The 17,558-nt window shown below is 36.5% G+C and overlaps 1 protein-coding gene across 3 annotated transcripts in view; it reads right to left on the bottom strand.

Moving 5' to 3' along the window:
* EVI5 (ecotropic viral integration site 5) overlaps positions 1-17,558 on the bottom strand; it is a 74,522-nt gene that overhangs the window by 49,402 nt on the left and 7,562 nt on the right. For all 3 annotated transcript variants that reach the window (XM_084290779.1, XM_084290780.1, XM_084290781.1), the window contains exons 2-11: positions 15,321-15,550; positions 10,711-10,900; positions 7,373-7,597; positions 6,327-6,401; positions 5,637-5,762; positions 4,711-4,854; positions 3,557-3,646; positions 3,352-3,449; positions 2,280-2,340; positions 366-419 (exon numbers count right to left, since the gene is read on the bottom strand). In XM_084290779.1, the coding sequence (XP_084146905.1) occupies positions 366-419; positions 2,280-2,340; positions 3,352-3,449; positions 3,557-3,646; positions 4,711-4,854; positions 5,637-5,762; positions 6,327-6,401; positions 7,373-7,597; positions 10,711-10,900; positions 15,321-15,469 (1,212 nt within the window). In that variant the 5' untranslated portion in view covers positions 15,470-15,550. The remainder of the gene's footprint in view (positions 1-365; positions 420-2,279; positions 2,341-3,351; positions 3,450-3,556; positions 3,647-4,710; positions 4,855-5,636; positions 5,763-6,326; positions 6,402-7,372; positions 7,598-10,710; positions 10,901-15,320; positions 15,551-17,558) is intronic.

Below are 17,558 nucleotides of genomic sequence, written 5' to 3'. Positions count from 1 at the left end.
ACCATTAATAAGTTTGTCATTTAGCTCCTACATAAAACACCTAGGAAATTCAGATTTCTCTACCCAAGCATTCCACTATTTCATGCAGTCTCCTGTACTCTGAACAGATGCTTCTTGTTAAAGCACTACAAAAACCTGGATGCCAAACATGCTTCAATTTCAAGTAAGAATCAGACATCATAAACATTTATAAACACTGACCTTAATTGCTCTGTTATTGCCATGTTTTTGATTAAGCACTGTTAGTATACACCATAAATTAGCGGGAGAAATAGAAAGCTATAGGTATGAGATTCTCATATCATATAATACAATTACCACTGATAAGTATAAATAACATTAAATCTAGTCAGTAACATACTTACTTTTTCTAATGTTTCAATGCGCTGTTTTAGGAGCCTATTCTCAGTTCGTAACCTCTGCAATGTAAACAATTCAGAATTGTATTTCTCAAGTTATAAATGGAAAGTCTGATAAAAGCCAAGCAAGTTAGCTTTAAGAAAAAATATCTGCCTACGAAAATCATAATCAATACAAAAATTAGTAGAGACAGCCTTTTGAAACATCTTTATGTCATGTACTAACTCAAAATTTGAGTTTAAATATCTTGACAGAGCAAAGATAAGAAAAAGGTACAAGAAAGTATTTGTGTCAGCAATAGGTAAAAGCAGTAGATGTACAGGTGAACCAAAGGGTTTAACCACACACCATTAGACTTAACCTCTTCATAAATGAAACTGACACAGTTCTCATGGTTAATGGACATGAGAATATACTCCTTGAACTAGGACAGGTAAATGAGATGCTACACAGGTATCATTCCTTTTCCTTGGACGGAAAAGGTTTATGTATTTTTTCTTGAATTATTTTATCTCATTTGTAATGAGAGTTATTTACCTCAAATACCTCAGAAGTTAGAAATAATTGTACTGAGCTGCATATTTTACTAGTGTATTTCCTGTAAATCATGGTTTGAGAAGCTACCCCAGCAGGTCCTGAAGGAGGTTAAGAATGGTGCAAACTGCTTTGCTACCTGTTTATTAGGATAAACCGTCCAAAAAAGCATGGAACATTTCTGTGCTCCCAGGTACATGTCACTGAATTTTTCCTCAAGAACTACAAAAACTTTAAAACTGGTATCGCAAGCCAAATGAACAGCAGTGGACAGGAAAAAGGAAGGCTGCAACTCATTCCCTCTAACAAGCTCTGTATACTATACTAGTCTATTACTTCTCCCACTGCCTTTTCTCATGGAGCTGACCATATTTTATGACAAAGAAACAAACCCACAGTTAAAACTTAACTGTGAAAAAGGAAAAAAAGATACCAAAAATTTCTTTATGTCACAAAAGCAAAAAGATACTGTGATTAAGTACAGGAAGCAGGCCAGTTAGGAAAACATAAACCTTTCAGAACAGAGCTGAGCTTATAGGTTTTTCCACCACCACTCCCTGCTTCTCACATTATATCAATTGCAGAAGCTCCGTAAGAAAGAGTGGCTGCAGACAGAAGACACCTAACCTTGGGTCTAATGAATAATAATAAAAAAAGTTCTCAAGTCAAAGGTAAACCACTTAAGTGAATTGTGATAAGAACTCCTTCAACATATGTTTTCGAGACCTGTGTGGAATACCTACACCCAAGCCAGCATGTAATGAAGCTCTGATAAATGAGGTCATCTGTAATCAAGCTTTAGTAAGGAGCAAGTAATGAGAACTAAGCGCAGCAGGTCTCCACCAATGATTTTTCTTTAATTTTTTCCACCAGCAGTCTCAATTTCACTGAAAGTGCCCTTTATGAACAATTATGAACAATTCCACTGCTGAAAAACATTTTGGGACCTCCATTACATGTCCTGCTACACGTCCTTCCTTCTGGTACCGATATGGGGCCCCTAAAGGGGCCTGCAAGAAAGCTGAGGAAGGACTCTTACCCGGGAGTGTAGTGATAGGACAAGGGGTAATAATTTTTAACTGAAAAGATGGTAGATTTAGGTAAAACATTAGGAAGAAATTCTTCACTCAGAGGGTGGTGAGGCACTGGAACAGGTTGCCCAGAGAAGCTGTAGATGCCCCATCCCTGGAGGTGTTCAAGGCCAAGATGGATGGGGCCCTGGGCAACCTGAACCAGTGGGAGGTGTCCCTGACGTGGCAGGTGGGTGGAAATAAATGATCTTTACAGTCCCTTCTAACCCAAACATTCTGTGATATACAGACCAGACATGTAACCCACATCTCAGAAAAGCGGATTCACAAATAAATTTGTTGAGACGTTCTTACTTTGATTTCAACTTGTTCTTCCATTTCTTTTGTTTTTATTGTAGTGTATTCCTTCTCTAACCTAAAAGTTGGAAATCATAAAGGATGATTAGAAAAATTAGACAATTAATTGGTCTAATAGATAACAAGCAACAGTAGAACACAAAGGCTGATATTTCCTCTGTTTAGACAACTGCTTGAAAGTTGCCAATACATTCCACCTGTGAATACTTGGATTGGACATCTTTGAAATGAAAAGTATTGGCTTTCACAGGAAGCATTTTCCCTGTAATCTTTGTTACTACTTCTGTTTTAAAGAACACCAACTGTTCACTCCACAGTACTGATCAGACTGCTGACAGAAGATTTGGCAAATTTATTTTGAAAGACCCTGGCACAAATCTGTACCTCTGCTGTTCTTGCACTGCAATATACTGCAATAAAGGCCCAGATTAAGAACAGAAGAATTGCCAAATGTAACCCCAGAAAAGCATGAAGTATGCAATGGCTTGTTACAGAAGGCAGAAAAGTGAAGACATGCAACTAACCTTAAAAAAAAAAAGGTAGCAGCATGCTCAGAATTTCAAACCCAGAGCCAAGATTATCTTACAATTATCAATGGTGTTGCAAAACTTAATGACCTTTATTTTAAACAGTAATAGTCTTGAGTACACATACAGTCTGTAAACTAAAAACCTTATTACGATCTGGCCTAAGTTCTTAAGTTTAAAATCTCTTCCCTACTTCATCCTCACAAGAAAGAGGAAACAAAACCACATGTATCCCACACCACACTGCTTTTTTCTATTCAAATCCTGTTTACAGAAGTTCCATAATTTTCAATAACCGACAGCTTTCCTCAATGAGATTTTTAGGTTACGTGAGATATAACTATTACATTCAAAAAAAATAGCAAAAGCTGCTTTAGAAGTATTCTCTTGCAAACAGAACTTCAATTCTAACCATTTACAGTAATAAAGTCCCCCAAAATTTAAACATGGAAAATTCAAAGTGAAGTACTGAACAACTAGCTTTAAAGAAACAAACAGTAACCCTAAGCAGTAGCAGTCTTTTCTCAAAATGTTATACCTACTTTTTCATCTTTTTTGCATTGTATTTGACTTGGTAGGATGCTTGGATTAATTTGTCTGGACCACTGTCAAACTGATGTGGAATGACCTTTTGAAAGTGCTAAAAGCAATCAGAGCACAAGATTACATACAGTTAGTAGGTGCAGAGAAATATACACACACTACACATTTCAGGCATCTCTTACAAATATATCAACCTTAACTTACCTGTAACATTCCTTCCATGTCAAGTTGCAGTAATTCTGCTTGGTTCATCTGAAGTAGAGCTAAACCTACTCGAAATACAATCTCTAAACCCTGAAAACAGAAGTTAAAAAATAACCAACAATTATTCATGGCATTATCAACAGCATAGGATGATTCTATTATTTAATTCTATTATTTACTAACATTGGAAAGCTCATCCAGTTTCCTAAACAAGAAAGAGGGAAATTGAAAAATCTCTAAATAACAAATTGGTCTCAAGTTCTTTTTTTGTACAAAGGACAAGTAGTCAGGTTACTTGTCCTGATGTCAGATCCTCCTCAGAGAGGCAAGGGCTGAGGTAAAAATATCTTGAATGACAGTTGTTCTTTATGTAAGCTTAATCAAAAGTATAACACATCTAGTAGAAGAGGGGAAAAAAGGAACAAAAGATAGGTACTTCTCAAAAAAGGATGTTTTAATTTCATGTCATACAATACAATTAACTATTTAAAAAGATGCATAGGAACACCCAACTCAGGAACATACAAGACACTATATGTAGAGTGTCAGCTAAAAGGATCCACTTTTGACTTAATATTTTCTTAAATTATTATTGCAGAGGAAGGATGTAAACAGATCATAAGCTTTGGTTTGCTGCTAACTACAACCACTCAAAGCTCTACCTCTAAATATGCTTTCAATGTTATACTAACAATGCCAGTGATTAATTCTATAAATTCCTTTGGCTACTTGTCATCTTCTGTGCAATAGTTTTGCCAACATTCCCTCTTCCTGATCTCCTTATCCCCATAGAACTTCAACTTTGGCCTGAAAGCAGAATTCCTTTCTACCCCAAAATACTGGAAAACTGATGTCCCTGTTGTATGATAGCATTGCATGGCATCCAGAACTTCTGACAGATAGAGTAGCTCTTCAATAGGCTTAGAATACAAAGTTGCCAAACATGCTTAACATAGTTGCTCTTCCCTGAGAAGCTATGTGCACAAAATCTTCCCATACAAAACAATCTGTTAAGCATAAGGCCTGAAAAACAAGGGTACTTGAGATTTGCCCATCAGAGTGGAATTCATACTGCTACCCAAATAACATCTTAACATCTAACATGCTTTTAGCATCTACTCTTGAAACGGAGCATGTGAGCATTGAGTAGTTACCTCAGACATAAAGATATCAAATATTCTTGTTGCAATTGGTAGTGGAAAAGTTGTAAGAAATATAGTTAGAAACCATGATGATGCATACATAGAAGTGTGAAAACTCTGAGACTGAAAGTGCACATAAAGCTCTGGAAGATGCTCCTGCAAAAGAAAATGAGAAAAAAAATCTGTTAAGCTTTTGCCAGTAGTTTTTATTGTGCACATTGTTTTGACAGATACAAGAAAAAAGTTAACTTTTATTTAGCACAGGCAACAGCTATATAAAACACACAACTAGTGTTATTTGATATGGATGTAAAAAGATAACATTATGAAAACAATATACAGTTCAAACAGAGTCCCAGTATAGAATGCTCTACAGTATTTCTGTACTACACAGTACAAAATACAAGAAAACTTCCTGATCCTAATAGTCACAAACTTCTAAATCCTTAAATCACACTTAGAATGGGCTAAGCTACTCACACTTAGAATGGGCTAAGCTACAGAAAGAGCTGGAGAGATCTAGGGTATAATAAGGCAGATCCCCATGTCTTATCATTCACTATGTGACACCCTCGTATTAGGAACCATATTACAAAACAAGGTGTTTTTTTTTCTTTGTCAGCCTTTTTTTTTTTTTTAAATGGCTATAAATTGACTATGAAGACATGAATTTTGAATCTCAAATCCAAAAAGGATTAAACATTCACATGCCTAAACTACAGCACCACAAATCCTCATGCTTCAACATTAAACTTTGGCAGACTGTCTGGTTTTAAAAAAGTACATCACATAGCCATGTGGACATGCTTCTGAAGTCCTGAAACCAGCTACTGGCAGAGAACAGCTTATTAGTCAGACATGCCTGCTCTTTAACTGTGATTTCCAAGTCCATTATTACTAGTTACTGAAAAGGGAGTCCAATAGATTTCTGTACACACCTGAATCATGCATTCAAACTGGTACATACAAAGGCCCAGTTCAGCCATGCTTGGTTTAAAGAGTTCTCGTAGTCTGTAATCTTGCATTAATTTAACAAACACGCAAAATGCCTCTTCTTCTGGCATCTATATTAAAACAAACAAAACACAGTAAAAAAATCAGGAAAAGCGTAAGGGTGATGGAGAGGGTTTAGGGTTTTGTGTTTGCTCTTTTTTCTGTAAGAGAGGTATTTATAGCTAATTACTATAATAATCCTTTTGTATATACTGAATCCTATCAAGTGATTTCTAAACTGAAACAGAGGTCTGCAAATTCCTTATAATATACCCTAGCTTATAAAGCAAAAGGCAACTTGAGGATTATAAAATTTGTCAAGTTTAATTTGACCTTAGAGGAGGTTCCATGTAACAGAAATGAAAGTAAGAATTTCATTAATATCTTAAACAACACTCTGCAATCCTATCTTAGCTCTGGGAAATAAGTGTATTCTCTCACCCAGGAAGATAGTATCTTCTTGGTAAAGACAAGACTACAGAGAGTGAGTCTCATTTGATTTGCAGAGTAAGTGGTAGCCCTTGACAACTGCATTGTAACAGAATTATTTTTTTTTAATCTAAAAAACCTCAAACTACCACAATGATTCATTTTAGCTGGGATTTTAAATGTTCACATTTTAACACCATGTTTACCTGCATAAGCAGTAATCCAACTATAAAAGCACTTCCTTGACAGTATCCAACTTCACGATCCACCAAAGAATAAGCCTACAAAATAAAGTTTTAAGACTCTGAACAATTAAAGTCTCATTATTAGTGGAATGAAATAGCTCGTGCTATCATTTTGCTAATAACTTGGTCTTACTCTCTTAATCCCAGAGAGGACAGACATTCTATTCAGAAGTTTTGGTCAAATATTTAGTTGCTACTTGCAGCTGTGAAGGAATATGAACTTTTCTCTCAGATGGCCTTGAAAGCACAAACTAAAGCACACCTAGAAAAAGCTTGCACTTTCCAGCTACATTAATTTGCCGAGTGTAAAAAGGTAAGAGGACTGGCATACAAACTGCATAGCATTACCACTTCTACAGGAGACATGACAAAGAAACACTACCTTTCAGAAAAAAAATCTGAAGTTTTATTCACAGATGGAAGAAACGTATTGGTTTCCACGCATACTGCACTTTCATCTTGGAATTATAGAAGTTACTATGATTTAGAAACCTGTTAACTCTTCTGTAAAAACTGCTATGGAAAAAAGTCTTTCAAAATTTAAGTTCTGCTACAATGAAGGCAACACAATGACAACTTAATTTTAGGATTGTGTTCTCATTTTGTGCTTAGGTACTAGGTGCTGCACATTAGCCTGCATCTGCCATTTTCTGGTACAACATACAGGTTCAGAAACACTTAAACTGAGTGCTAGTTCTGATTTACAGTGTTCTCACTGTCAACACTGTTTACCTTGCTTCACAGTATATTTTACTCAATTATAATCTCAGCAGTAACCCTGTGATTGTTTTAAATGGCAAATGTTTTAAATCTCTTATAAAATCATTGACTATTGAAATATTTCAAAGCTATCTTTGAAACTGGAATATAATTTGGTAAGCAGAACTAGTTTAAAAAACTAGAACACATGCAACTGATGCAAGTTCAGTTACTACAATGCAAATTATTTCCAAACTTCTACACACATTCATGTTAAATTATTTTCAAGGACTGAAATACTGTCTTACCTTCATTACATTAAACAAAACCTCCTGTCCAAGACTGTCTTTCTCTTTAAAAAAGTCATGTTCAGGGTATGTTCTAGCAATATCCCTTCTTATTAGTTTCTCACATGGAGATGTCATCTTCAAAAGCTCTGAATACTGATCCTTTATTGGCATGCTTTGAGCACTGCATAACAATTGCCAAACAATTGCTCTGAAATGATGAGGTATCCCTTTTCGAACAAGCTCCTAAAGCATAAAGAAGGATACAAAATTACTATTTCCTGAAAATAAGCGTAAGCCTGAAGAGCATAACATTTCAAGGAATTAGTTTTCTCACAAGAATATGTTCACAACATGTCACAAATCAATCACGTATTTCATGAAATGTAAGCCTCTGTTGCAGCCTGATAGGTTACTGGCAGCTAACTACAGTGAGTCACATCATTTTAAGTGGCTAAATTAGCTAATAAAATTAGTTCTTCCCCTACCCCATAAGCTTCTTCAAAAACCTGAATATTAAAAAAAATATATACATTTTTTAAAAAGAACCCCCCTTACCCAGAATTTAATAATTATTTTTCACAAAATACTAATGAAGACAACACCCTTAATTATATTTGTAGTTTAAGATACAATAAATTACTGGTAAAAAATAATTCCAAATACAAGTAAACAATAAAGTGGAACTAACCACAACATAGCCAATCAGAATAAAATAGCACAATACTACTATTGGAAGTTATTTGACACACTTGACAGATGCATCTAATTTCACTGGTGTGCCAGTATTTCCAAGTTCTTTTTTGTTTTAAGAAAGTATTTATTTTCTGACACTGTACCAAGAAGACATTAGGTTCACATCTACTGAACTAACTTTACATTCCTAAAAAACAAAAACAAGAAAAATCACCAGCTACGTATCATACAACTCAAACCTTCCCAGATAAATAGATCTGAGAACCAGATTCCAAGTTTGGTACTTGTCTTTTCAGAAAGCACAAGTAGGAAGTAGTCTTGTTGCTTGATCTGAAAAAATTGATGAAAAAAGTATGAGTCAGGAAGTTTACAGACTTAGTAGTACTTTCTGCAACTAGGATCAATCTGACCTAGAAGACCCCCTCTTTAAGACAAGAAGGTTCCTTTCTTGTTTTAAACCTTAAGAACTATTATCACGTATGCTGTCTCCTACATGATAGTTTATTTTGCTTACTAGTATTTATTCTGAAGCCAGTCATCTTCTATTGTGCAAAGCATCCTCCTTTTCCTATTTATCCAAGTATTTTTCCTACTTGTCCAAGTAGGAAGATACCAAGCCAGAAAGATTAGCTAATTTGACAGTGATACTTTAAGGGACAGTCCTGCTTTGAATTACTTAAACTCAAACTTTGACACAGGAGCTTTACATCACTGACCTCAGCTTTCTAACATCCACAAGATACCCAGCCATTTTCAGAACCATCCTAGTAATGTCACTTCAACTATTTGTCCAGTGCATGACACAACTGTGACACCCTGTATTATTTCCTACGTCTCCAAGACAAGCCTAACACATCAGCTTTCCACATCTGTCTCTAGCTATTATGTCAACAACACACTATCAGATTGCAGATGAGTCATCCAATGACTCAGAAAGGATAAAAATAAAAACAAAGCATTAACAAGTGATCCGTTGCCTTAAGATACAATGCACCTGCTTGACAAAAATAACAGGGTCAGTACCTTCATCATTCCTAGAGGAACTGCAGGAAAACACACCTATTAAATATCAATAAGATTATGGTATTTTACATAGTATTATGCATACTGTAATGCAGGACTTCTTGTGTCTTCTTTTAGAATCTCTTGAACCTACAGTTCAAGCTCTCAACTAAGGTAGAGTTATTTACATTATCTTTAGAATTTAGAATTTTAGGTGCTCCAAAGCAGAACGAAGACACACAAACAGAACTTACCACATACACAAGAAGGCATATACACCTATGCCTAAAGCTTCAAGAACTTGCTAGGTATCTAATAACTTCAGACTAGGTTTCATAGTCAAGACAAAGAGATGGCTATGCTGCTAAAAATCATACCTACTAGTACCATCCTGAAAAGGGTATGGATGTTCCCATATTCCATTTTAATTTCAGGATAACAAAGCTTAGGTTGACTTTTGACAAACACAAAAACAAAAACACAAAACACACCTGAGAACTATTTAACAAGCAGTGAAAAACTCATTAGCAATATATAGTTAAATATTTACTAAAAGTTAGTCAAACACTCCCTAAATGATACTTGACCAGCAGTAAAAGTGAGTGACACATGACACTTTAAAACGTCCACATGCAGGCAGTTCAAACACTGAACCCTATCCAACCAGATCTACTTATTGTCATCCCACTTGTGCTTTTTTTTTTTTTTTTTCTTTTGCAAGGTTCATGTGGCCTTCTTTTCATAGCATTTTGGGAACACCTTTCCAGAAACTGTTTTCCCTATGCAAGCATAAAGTCTTGAATTCATTTTCACCCCGTTTCCTCTCTCAAGTCATGTTCTTTCTTCACAACTGCTTCACATAAAAGATACTTTGCTTTAGCCCATTGTTCTGCCTTCCCACAACCTATTCACACACACACACACACTTCAAACTGCTCAAAAGACCTTGAAATTTGTATTCTGCACATAAAACTACTGACTACAGCCAATAAAGAACCACAGCAGAACAGACTGCCTACGAACAAAAATCCCACGCTGCTGTACTTGCTGCTTCTGAAACACAAATATGTTAAATGCCTTAGATGCTTTTTAGTTTGAATTTGAAGTATAACTGAACTCTGCTGCTGCATAAACCCACAACTGACCCAGACTGAACACACACTGGTCACAATTTGTCTGGCCCACTCAGAGTTCAGAAACTGCGTGTTCTTCCACTTAAGGGCATCCCTGGGGTCAAGTTACTTGGCATGCACAGTGAAACTAAATTCCTATCAGATCTTCATACAGTAGAATTAAGCCCTCTAGTGATAATGTTTTTAAAGAGATGGCTGTTCAGTGGGAAAATAATCATAGCATCCAGCTGTTGTATGACTAAGCAGGTAATTCCATTTTGAAAATGTAGTATATCTCCCCTGTATTCAAGGAATCTCTCATTACAAATATGCTGAAATCTCTGGTATGCATCTAATTTCAATAAGACATGCTAGGCAAAACTAAAGCCTAGTAATGATTATGTGGGAAGCACAAAGTCTTCGGAATTGAAGCAGAATTAATCAGAAGCTTCTATTACATATTTAAAAGAATACAGCCAACAGGAAAATAAAAAGCTATCACTTATATCACATTACAAATATATCCTACAAAAGCTGTCCAGCTACTACCTTAACTTGCTTTTCTTTCTTTTTCCGTACATCTTCCCATTCATTCACAATCCTCCCCCACAGGATCCACGAGTCTTCTTCAAGATGGCTGAGATTGCTAGAAGCTGATGAGCTAGATACAAGAGAAGATCCACTATTTCTTCTTGACCCATTTACTGATCGCAGGGATTTGCTATCAGTTTCCAGGAGCCTACAAAAAAAGCATGAAAAAAAATTAGTCATTCTTATCACAGTATCATACTACTACTAGTTCAGTATCATACTACTAATAGTTCGTTTACAAGTCAGTTCTTCAAACTCTTAAAGAACATATCCAGAAGTTCAGCAGTACAGTTTTTCCACCCATACTAAATTTGAGAACAACTGCTCAATGTTACTTTTTTTTTTCTTGAGTTCAAGCAATTCCGAAGACAGAAGAGCACCCCACATTGCAGCCTTTCAAGAAAGGGATAAAAATGCCTTAAAATTCATCAGCACTAACAGAAGTGAGATTTTAATACAAATTCTTTGTGATCTCACAAACTAGATCTTAAAATGTGAAAAGATCAAATTAGAGAAAGTACAAAAGCATTGCAAGTCCAACTCTTTCATACATTTACCGACTAGAGATTAACAGACCTACAGGAAATACTGGTGAGTTTTACTTTAAGGTGTAAGTACCAGCAAGAGGATTTGATTTTACTAGCAATAGAAAATGGGGCTGTCATGCATCACTCTGACAAAGAGAACATGAATACAAGCAAGTTAAATATTCTTACTAATATCCTAACAATAGTGTCAAATGTCAAGTCCTAGAAAAGACAGTAATTTTAAAGCAAAGACAAAAGAAGCCTGCAAAAAAGCTACCCGTTTACACATTTTTCATTATATTTTTAATGGCAATGTAAATACAGACAATCATTAAAACTCAAAGCAATTTTGGAATGCCTGAAGTTTGCTGACAACTGTTCAAATTAACATGGTGTTTTATAAGTGCACGAGAGAAGTCTCAGACCTAAAGAATATGAACCAGGCAACAACAGCTGTTAGTACAGCTAATGAATGGGTAATTAAATCCTGGAGCTCAGACATGAGAACTTCACTGATTATCAGGTAGCAAGGTATATTAAAGACATGCCAAGTGCTGGACAGGTTCCTACAGACTTCAGGGCACTGACCTGTGCTGCCTCCTACAGGGAGGATGAAATCTCAGTACTTCTGCTTTGGAAGAAGAAAAAAAAAATCACGGATTTCCCTGCTAGCTGGCTGCTATGATCATCAATTTCACAAGGAGGTAGAGACAGATGGGGATCCATGGCAAAAAGGCCTCCTCTGTTTATCCACAACTCATACTGAGCCCCATAAGCGGGAGGAAGGTTCTTTTTTAGACCACGTTAGCTAAGAGCGAGAATTGAAGAGTAACTTAAAAAAAAATGTGTTTTGCTGTATCAAGTTTTATTTGTGCTTGAACTTCCATGAATTCTAATGCTTGGAAAGCAGACAGATATGGTTGATTAATTTCTCATGCATCTGCACAAAATCTAAAAGACTTCCAGTATTTTAGCAAGGTCAAGTCAGGTTTTAGATATTTAGTAATTTATAGCCCTTCTACACAAGTTTCAGAGTACCTGCAGTTCAAGCTCTCAACTAAGGTAGAGTTATTTACATTATCTTTCCCTGCACCTAGCTTTCACCTATTTTTTATGCAAATTAGAATAAATGTCTTTTCATTAATGAAAATAACAAGTACAGTCTCTGCAGAAGTACTTCATTATTTTGAGAAAGTTCGTTTGAAGGCCATACTGTAAGTTTCTTTTTTCACAATTGATTTCAATTTAGTTCATATTAAGACAATGCAGAAAAATCTAATTTTGAAAAAAAAAATCAAAAACGTGTTTAGAAACCTGATTTATACTGGTGCGTAATGGAAACAGTTTGGAATTCCTTTGCTAGTCTGGGCCAGTATCAAAAGATCAAAGTAATGACAGAGGAAAAAACAAGCACAGAAGAAATATGATTATAAATACGATTACAAAAACCCTTACAACTGTAAAAGACTCTGACTAGTTACTTTCCGTTTTCACAGCTTCTGATAAAAGTTATGCCAGATTTCAGTAATTTGACCTTACCTGGATAAGCTCATTGTCCATAGATTTAAAAACGGGAAACTTGTTATAAAGCAAGTAGCATGCAAGTTCCGTGGTGTTCAGTGACTGTTTTCTTCACCTAAAACTTAATAAATGATTTACTAATGCCAAACAACTCCAACAGGACTCTGGACTGAGCTACCTCACTATTCTGAGGAGGCTTTCAGTATAATTGGATTATAGAATCCTTGATACCTTCATAACTTGATACAGTTTGAGTTTTTTCAGTTTCTAACTTGTTTAAACAATTCAAATTCTTCTTATTCATGTGAAAGTCAACAATGGAAATGAAACCTTTAAAGTTATCCATCGCCAACTATTCTTCCATTAAGCAGAAACAAGAACTTCCCTGTGTTCAGAGTACAATTCCTTGTCAAAGTGTCACTGTGCTAAAACGCAGATTCAAACTTTTCCTGAACTACAGTGCACCTCACATGATTAAATAAATACAAACTTGGTGCTCTAAAGTATTGTATCTCACAAGAAAAGGTACATTTAATGAGACCTGATAGGACAGACTTTGATTAGAATTCATCAACAAAAGAAGACTAAATATAGGATTGAACAACAGATCTGGTTAAAAAAAAAAAAAAAGTCAAATGAAAAAATGAAACCCAACAAGTTTTCTTAACTTTTACTAAATGCAAAAAGCTAACCTGAAGAAGATTAGCAAGCCCAAGTTCACATTCAGCTTTCAACAATCAAACTAGTCTAACTGCAGGGTGTAATATGACTACTCTAGAGGCAGAAGCATTATGCCCTAACACAGATAAGCAGTCCAAAGAACAGATATTACTGCTTTTCGTATAGAAGTTAGTCCCTTGGTCATGAATAGAGCTGAAAACCTCAGATTAAATGCCAATTAGCTTTCTACAAAGAACTATTTATCTCCGTTTTTTCTTCTTTTAATAAATTTTGAATTGCTACTAGCATGGTAAAAAAAGTTACACAATACATCCTCAAAGGAGCGACCATCCCATAAACCATAAGGAAAGGAGGATGAAGTGGTTTAGAAGCAGGTTTCCATTCTTCATCAAAAACTTCCATGTAAACTGCATTTGTATTAGGCTGCAGAATATGGATATGAGAGAAGATATGTCAGGAGACACAGTGGCATTAGCCCCACCTTCCAGTTACTCTCCTCCTCTACTGAAAGTTACTACCCTCACAGCTAAATCAGTAGAATAAAACCACAAGTACCACAGCTGCCCCACTGCAAAGTCCAGCAAGCTAACAGATGCTGGAGCAAAAGCCAGTTTGAGCTCAACTGTCAGTTTCTGCACTTTCCTGAAGCACAAGGGACAGCAAACTTCAATGGAAGGCAGCAGATAGCTATAGAGCTTCAGTAAGTCTGAAAGCTATTGGAATTCAAATTCTCCTTTACCGTCAACCTCTCATAGGCTACTAAAACGTACTTCTCAAATACAACCAAACATTGCAAGAGGCCATAAAACATAAAAAAAAACATGTCTCAAGAGTGGAAATAAGGGTTCTAGAAATTCAGCATTAAGAAATCATATGGTCCAATTTTATTTCTGAATGAGATTGTCAATTTGCAATGACTACGCAAGTCAATAGCAACTGATCCAAACAAAAGTGGGATCTTAAACACAGGTGGTGCAGATAAATATACAAGCATGCAAAGGCTGCAAAGAGAATGGCAGTCTACACAAAAAAAAAAGAGTCCAGAGAAACAAGACTAATTAGAGATTTACCTTTCATGAAATTAAGGTATTATGCACCAGTCACCATTAGCATACCAGCAGAATGCACCTAGTATTTCTTGCAAATAACAGATGGTTGAACACTGTCTCCAGCCACACGACACTGGAGAAGATTCAAAGCCTCCTCTATTAGCTGTACCTGTACTAGACTAGGTACCCTGATCCGCAGACTAAATTACAGAACACAAACTGAAATTTTGCTTGAGCCCTTAAACTGTATACGTAGCAGAAAAGCAGCCTCTGCTTTCCTAGTGTTTCCAACTAAGTTTTATAAACTAAATTTTACTCCATGTAAACCAGTAAACAAGTAACATGCTAAAGGCTAAATGTGAGCACGTTGTATAGTGGAAAGCAAGAAAACAATGCGATTCTGAGGTCTTTCACATTTCAAGAAGCTAATAGAAATATCATTTTCATTTAAGAAGGTGAGTTTATACAAAAGTATCAACCCTAAGATACTCTATTTTAAATTGAATACTGAAGACCATGTGGCTCCACTGTAAGTTCTTCGGATAAGAGGCTGTTATAAACATTCATGTAAGGCTAGTAGAGAAAGACACCCTCGAACATTCCACAAAAACAGAGCATCTAAAACACACGTCTCAAGAATGTCAATTCTTTATCTTAGGGGCCTTGAAACAAAAGTGTTCTGCCATGCAGTTTTTAACCAAACCTCCTTTAGCAGTCTCTGCTGAAACTGCAACAACCTAATTTTAGTCTAAATTATTATATCCTGAAGACCAAGGTGTTTTCCATTCACCTGTTCTGTTCCTCAAGTTTAGCCAGTAATTCTAAGTCGTCTGGACTCAGTTGTGTTGGTGAAGATGGCGATAATGCAGGCGTAGACAGAGTGGTAGAGGATGATGTAGTGTGCAAGGAGGCAGATGGACTCGCCACCTGACTGGCCATTTGACTGACGGTGTGAGATACAGTGTTCTTCACCCATGAGAGAGTAGAGCTCAGCTTCCCTGCAACCTTGTCTGTCGCCACCTGTGATGACAAAAAGAGGTTGCAATGGTTGTTTATTAATCTTTTCAGTCAACCTGCTGTCACTGAACAGAGGAAAAAAAGATACAATATACATGAACTAACATTGGGATTATTTATTTTTCCAAAACACCCAAAGCTGTCAGAAGCAACACAAGGAACAAAAGCAATAAAAATAGTACAGAAGTAGTGACATGCAAGTATGCTGCTAATACACAAAGAAAGATAGAGGAATTTGTGATATATGTTCAACAGCTGTTTTTTGCAGTAAATACTGCAGATCAGTTAAGACTTCCCATTACAAAATGGAATAGAAATAAAAGCTTACTTTAAAAAAATCTTAAAAAAAAAACAAAAAAAAAAAACACAAAAACATAGAAAAATATATATAAAGAAGCAGTCAACTACTTCACTGAAGCAGCATAAGTGTATCAGTGTAAATACCCCAACCGCCCTGGCTTCTGCTAATCTTCATTAACCCCCTACAGTGACAGACCAGAGGAGCAGACACCACATTTCTACACTACAAAGTAAAAGATCCTCTAGCATCTGCAGAAAACTGTCACAAAGCATTTAAGTTCATTAATCCACAACTGCTCCTGACTGCCTTCCATCAGGCAGCTCTTCCACTGTCAGCTCTTCTGCTTCCTGACTTCCTCATCAGGTCATCCCTGCACAAGCAAGTGTCTGTGACCCCAACCCCACTGCCAGCTCCCAATTCTGGGGCTCGAGAGGGCTCAGGGGCACTCTTGAGAGGTGCACCTAGAGCAGAAGGGAGCTCTGAGCTGGCAGCCAGGGGAATCCATCTGTCAGGAATCAGCAGGGGCTGATCACAACAGCATGTGGACTGCAGTAACGCTGGTCAAGGACTACAGAGTAAAGCAGCCAGCCTCGCCAGTTCTTTTGTTGATTTCTTCACTAATCACAAGATAAGGAAGAGCAGCAGCTGCTGGAGATGTTTTCTCATGAACACTCACTACACCTTCCTTCAACCACCAAAGGCACAAGAGACCTTGACCTACACTGATTCACCAGCTCAGCACGAACCCGGGTTTGATTTCTGTCCTAGCCCAACTGGAGACAACCTAGACACACCTGAAAAGAAGAGTGAGTTGCCTAGCAAACTTCTCAAAAACAAAACCAGGTTGAAGAGGAAGTTCTCCTGAAGCAGTGTTGCTGACAACTGTTAATTTAGATCTCATCTGACTTCCTCAAAATAATGAATTGCTCAGCGGTTGTCACAATCCTGCAATACAGCTTATACAGTACTTGCTAAGATACTAAAAACCTTAAACAACAGGAAAAAAAATGCTCCCCAAGGTCCTCTAACAGAATTCAATTAAAGCGTAATTTCAAATGGAAAAAGTAACTCCATCTCAGCCCAGGGGCTGCTATCGGACAGCCCTTTCTAAATGGAGAAATAGGAACCTTCGCAAATCATACCAAATTCCCTCTTTTCATACTACCTTTCAAATATTAAAGTGTGGGATGGGAAAACTGGTTTTGATTAGATGAAAGCACTCACAGCCAAAAAGTTAGATTTGATTCCCACAAGCTCAAATCAAGGGGAGAAAAAAGCCTTCCAACCACCAGATTGTTGTACAAAGTATTTGTGAGAGGTAGAAAAAACATCCCTTAAAAGGCATAAACACATTAGCCAGAACTAGACACCATGCCTTCACTCATTGCATCACATACCCTGAAGCTGTGATTTACAGGAATCCATCTTCTGTGATCAGAACACTCAAATCCAAAATGCACATTCATCTCTTTTTTCATAGTCTAACACACCATGCCTTTGCTTCCAAAACTTTATTTCTTATCCTCATTTGACTTCGATCTTTCTCATCCTACTTATCTGCAGTATATCCATAACATCCTCCCCATAAGACATTTACCCAGTGATTTTCTCTTTATTTTTTCCTCTCACCCTGAATCAAACATATTGCTTGAAGATGTACTAGAAATCCAGAACATGCTAGCCAAAGCATCTAACTAATAAAACGCTTCA

Source organism: Netta rufina (genome assembly GCF_964035555.1).
Source record: "Netta rufina genome assembly, chromosome: 8".
NCBI classification, from domain to species: Eukaryota; Metazoa; Chordata; class Aves; order Anseriformes; family Anatidae; genus Netta; species Netta rufina.
The sequence above is the reverse complement of the archived record's forward strand: the minus strand, read 5'-3'. Positions and strand labels throughout refer to the sequence as shown.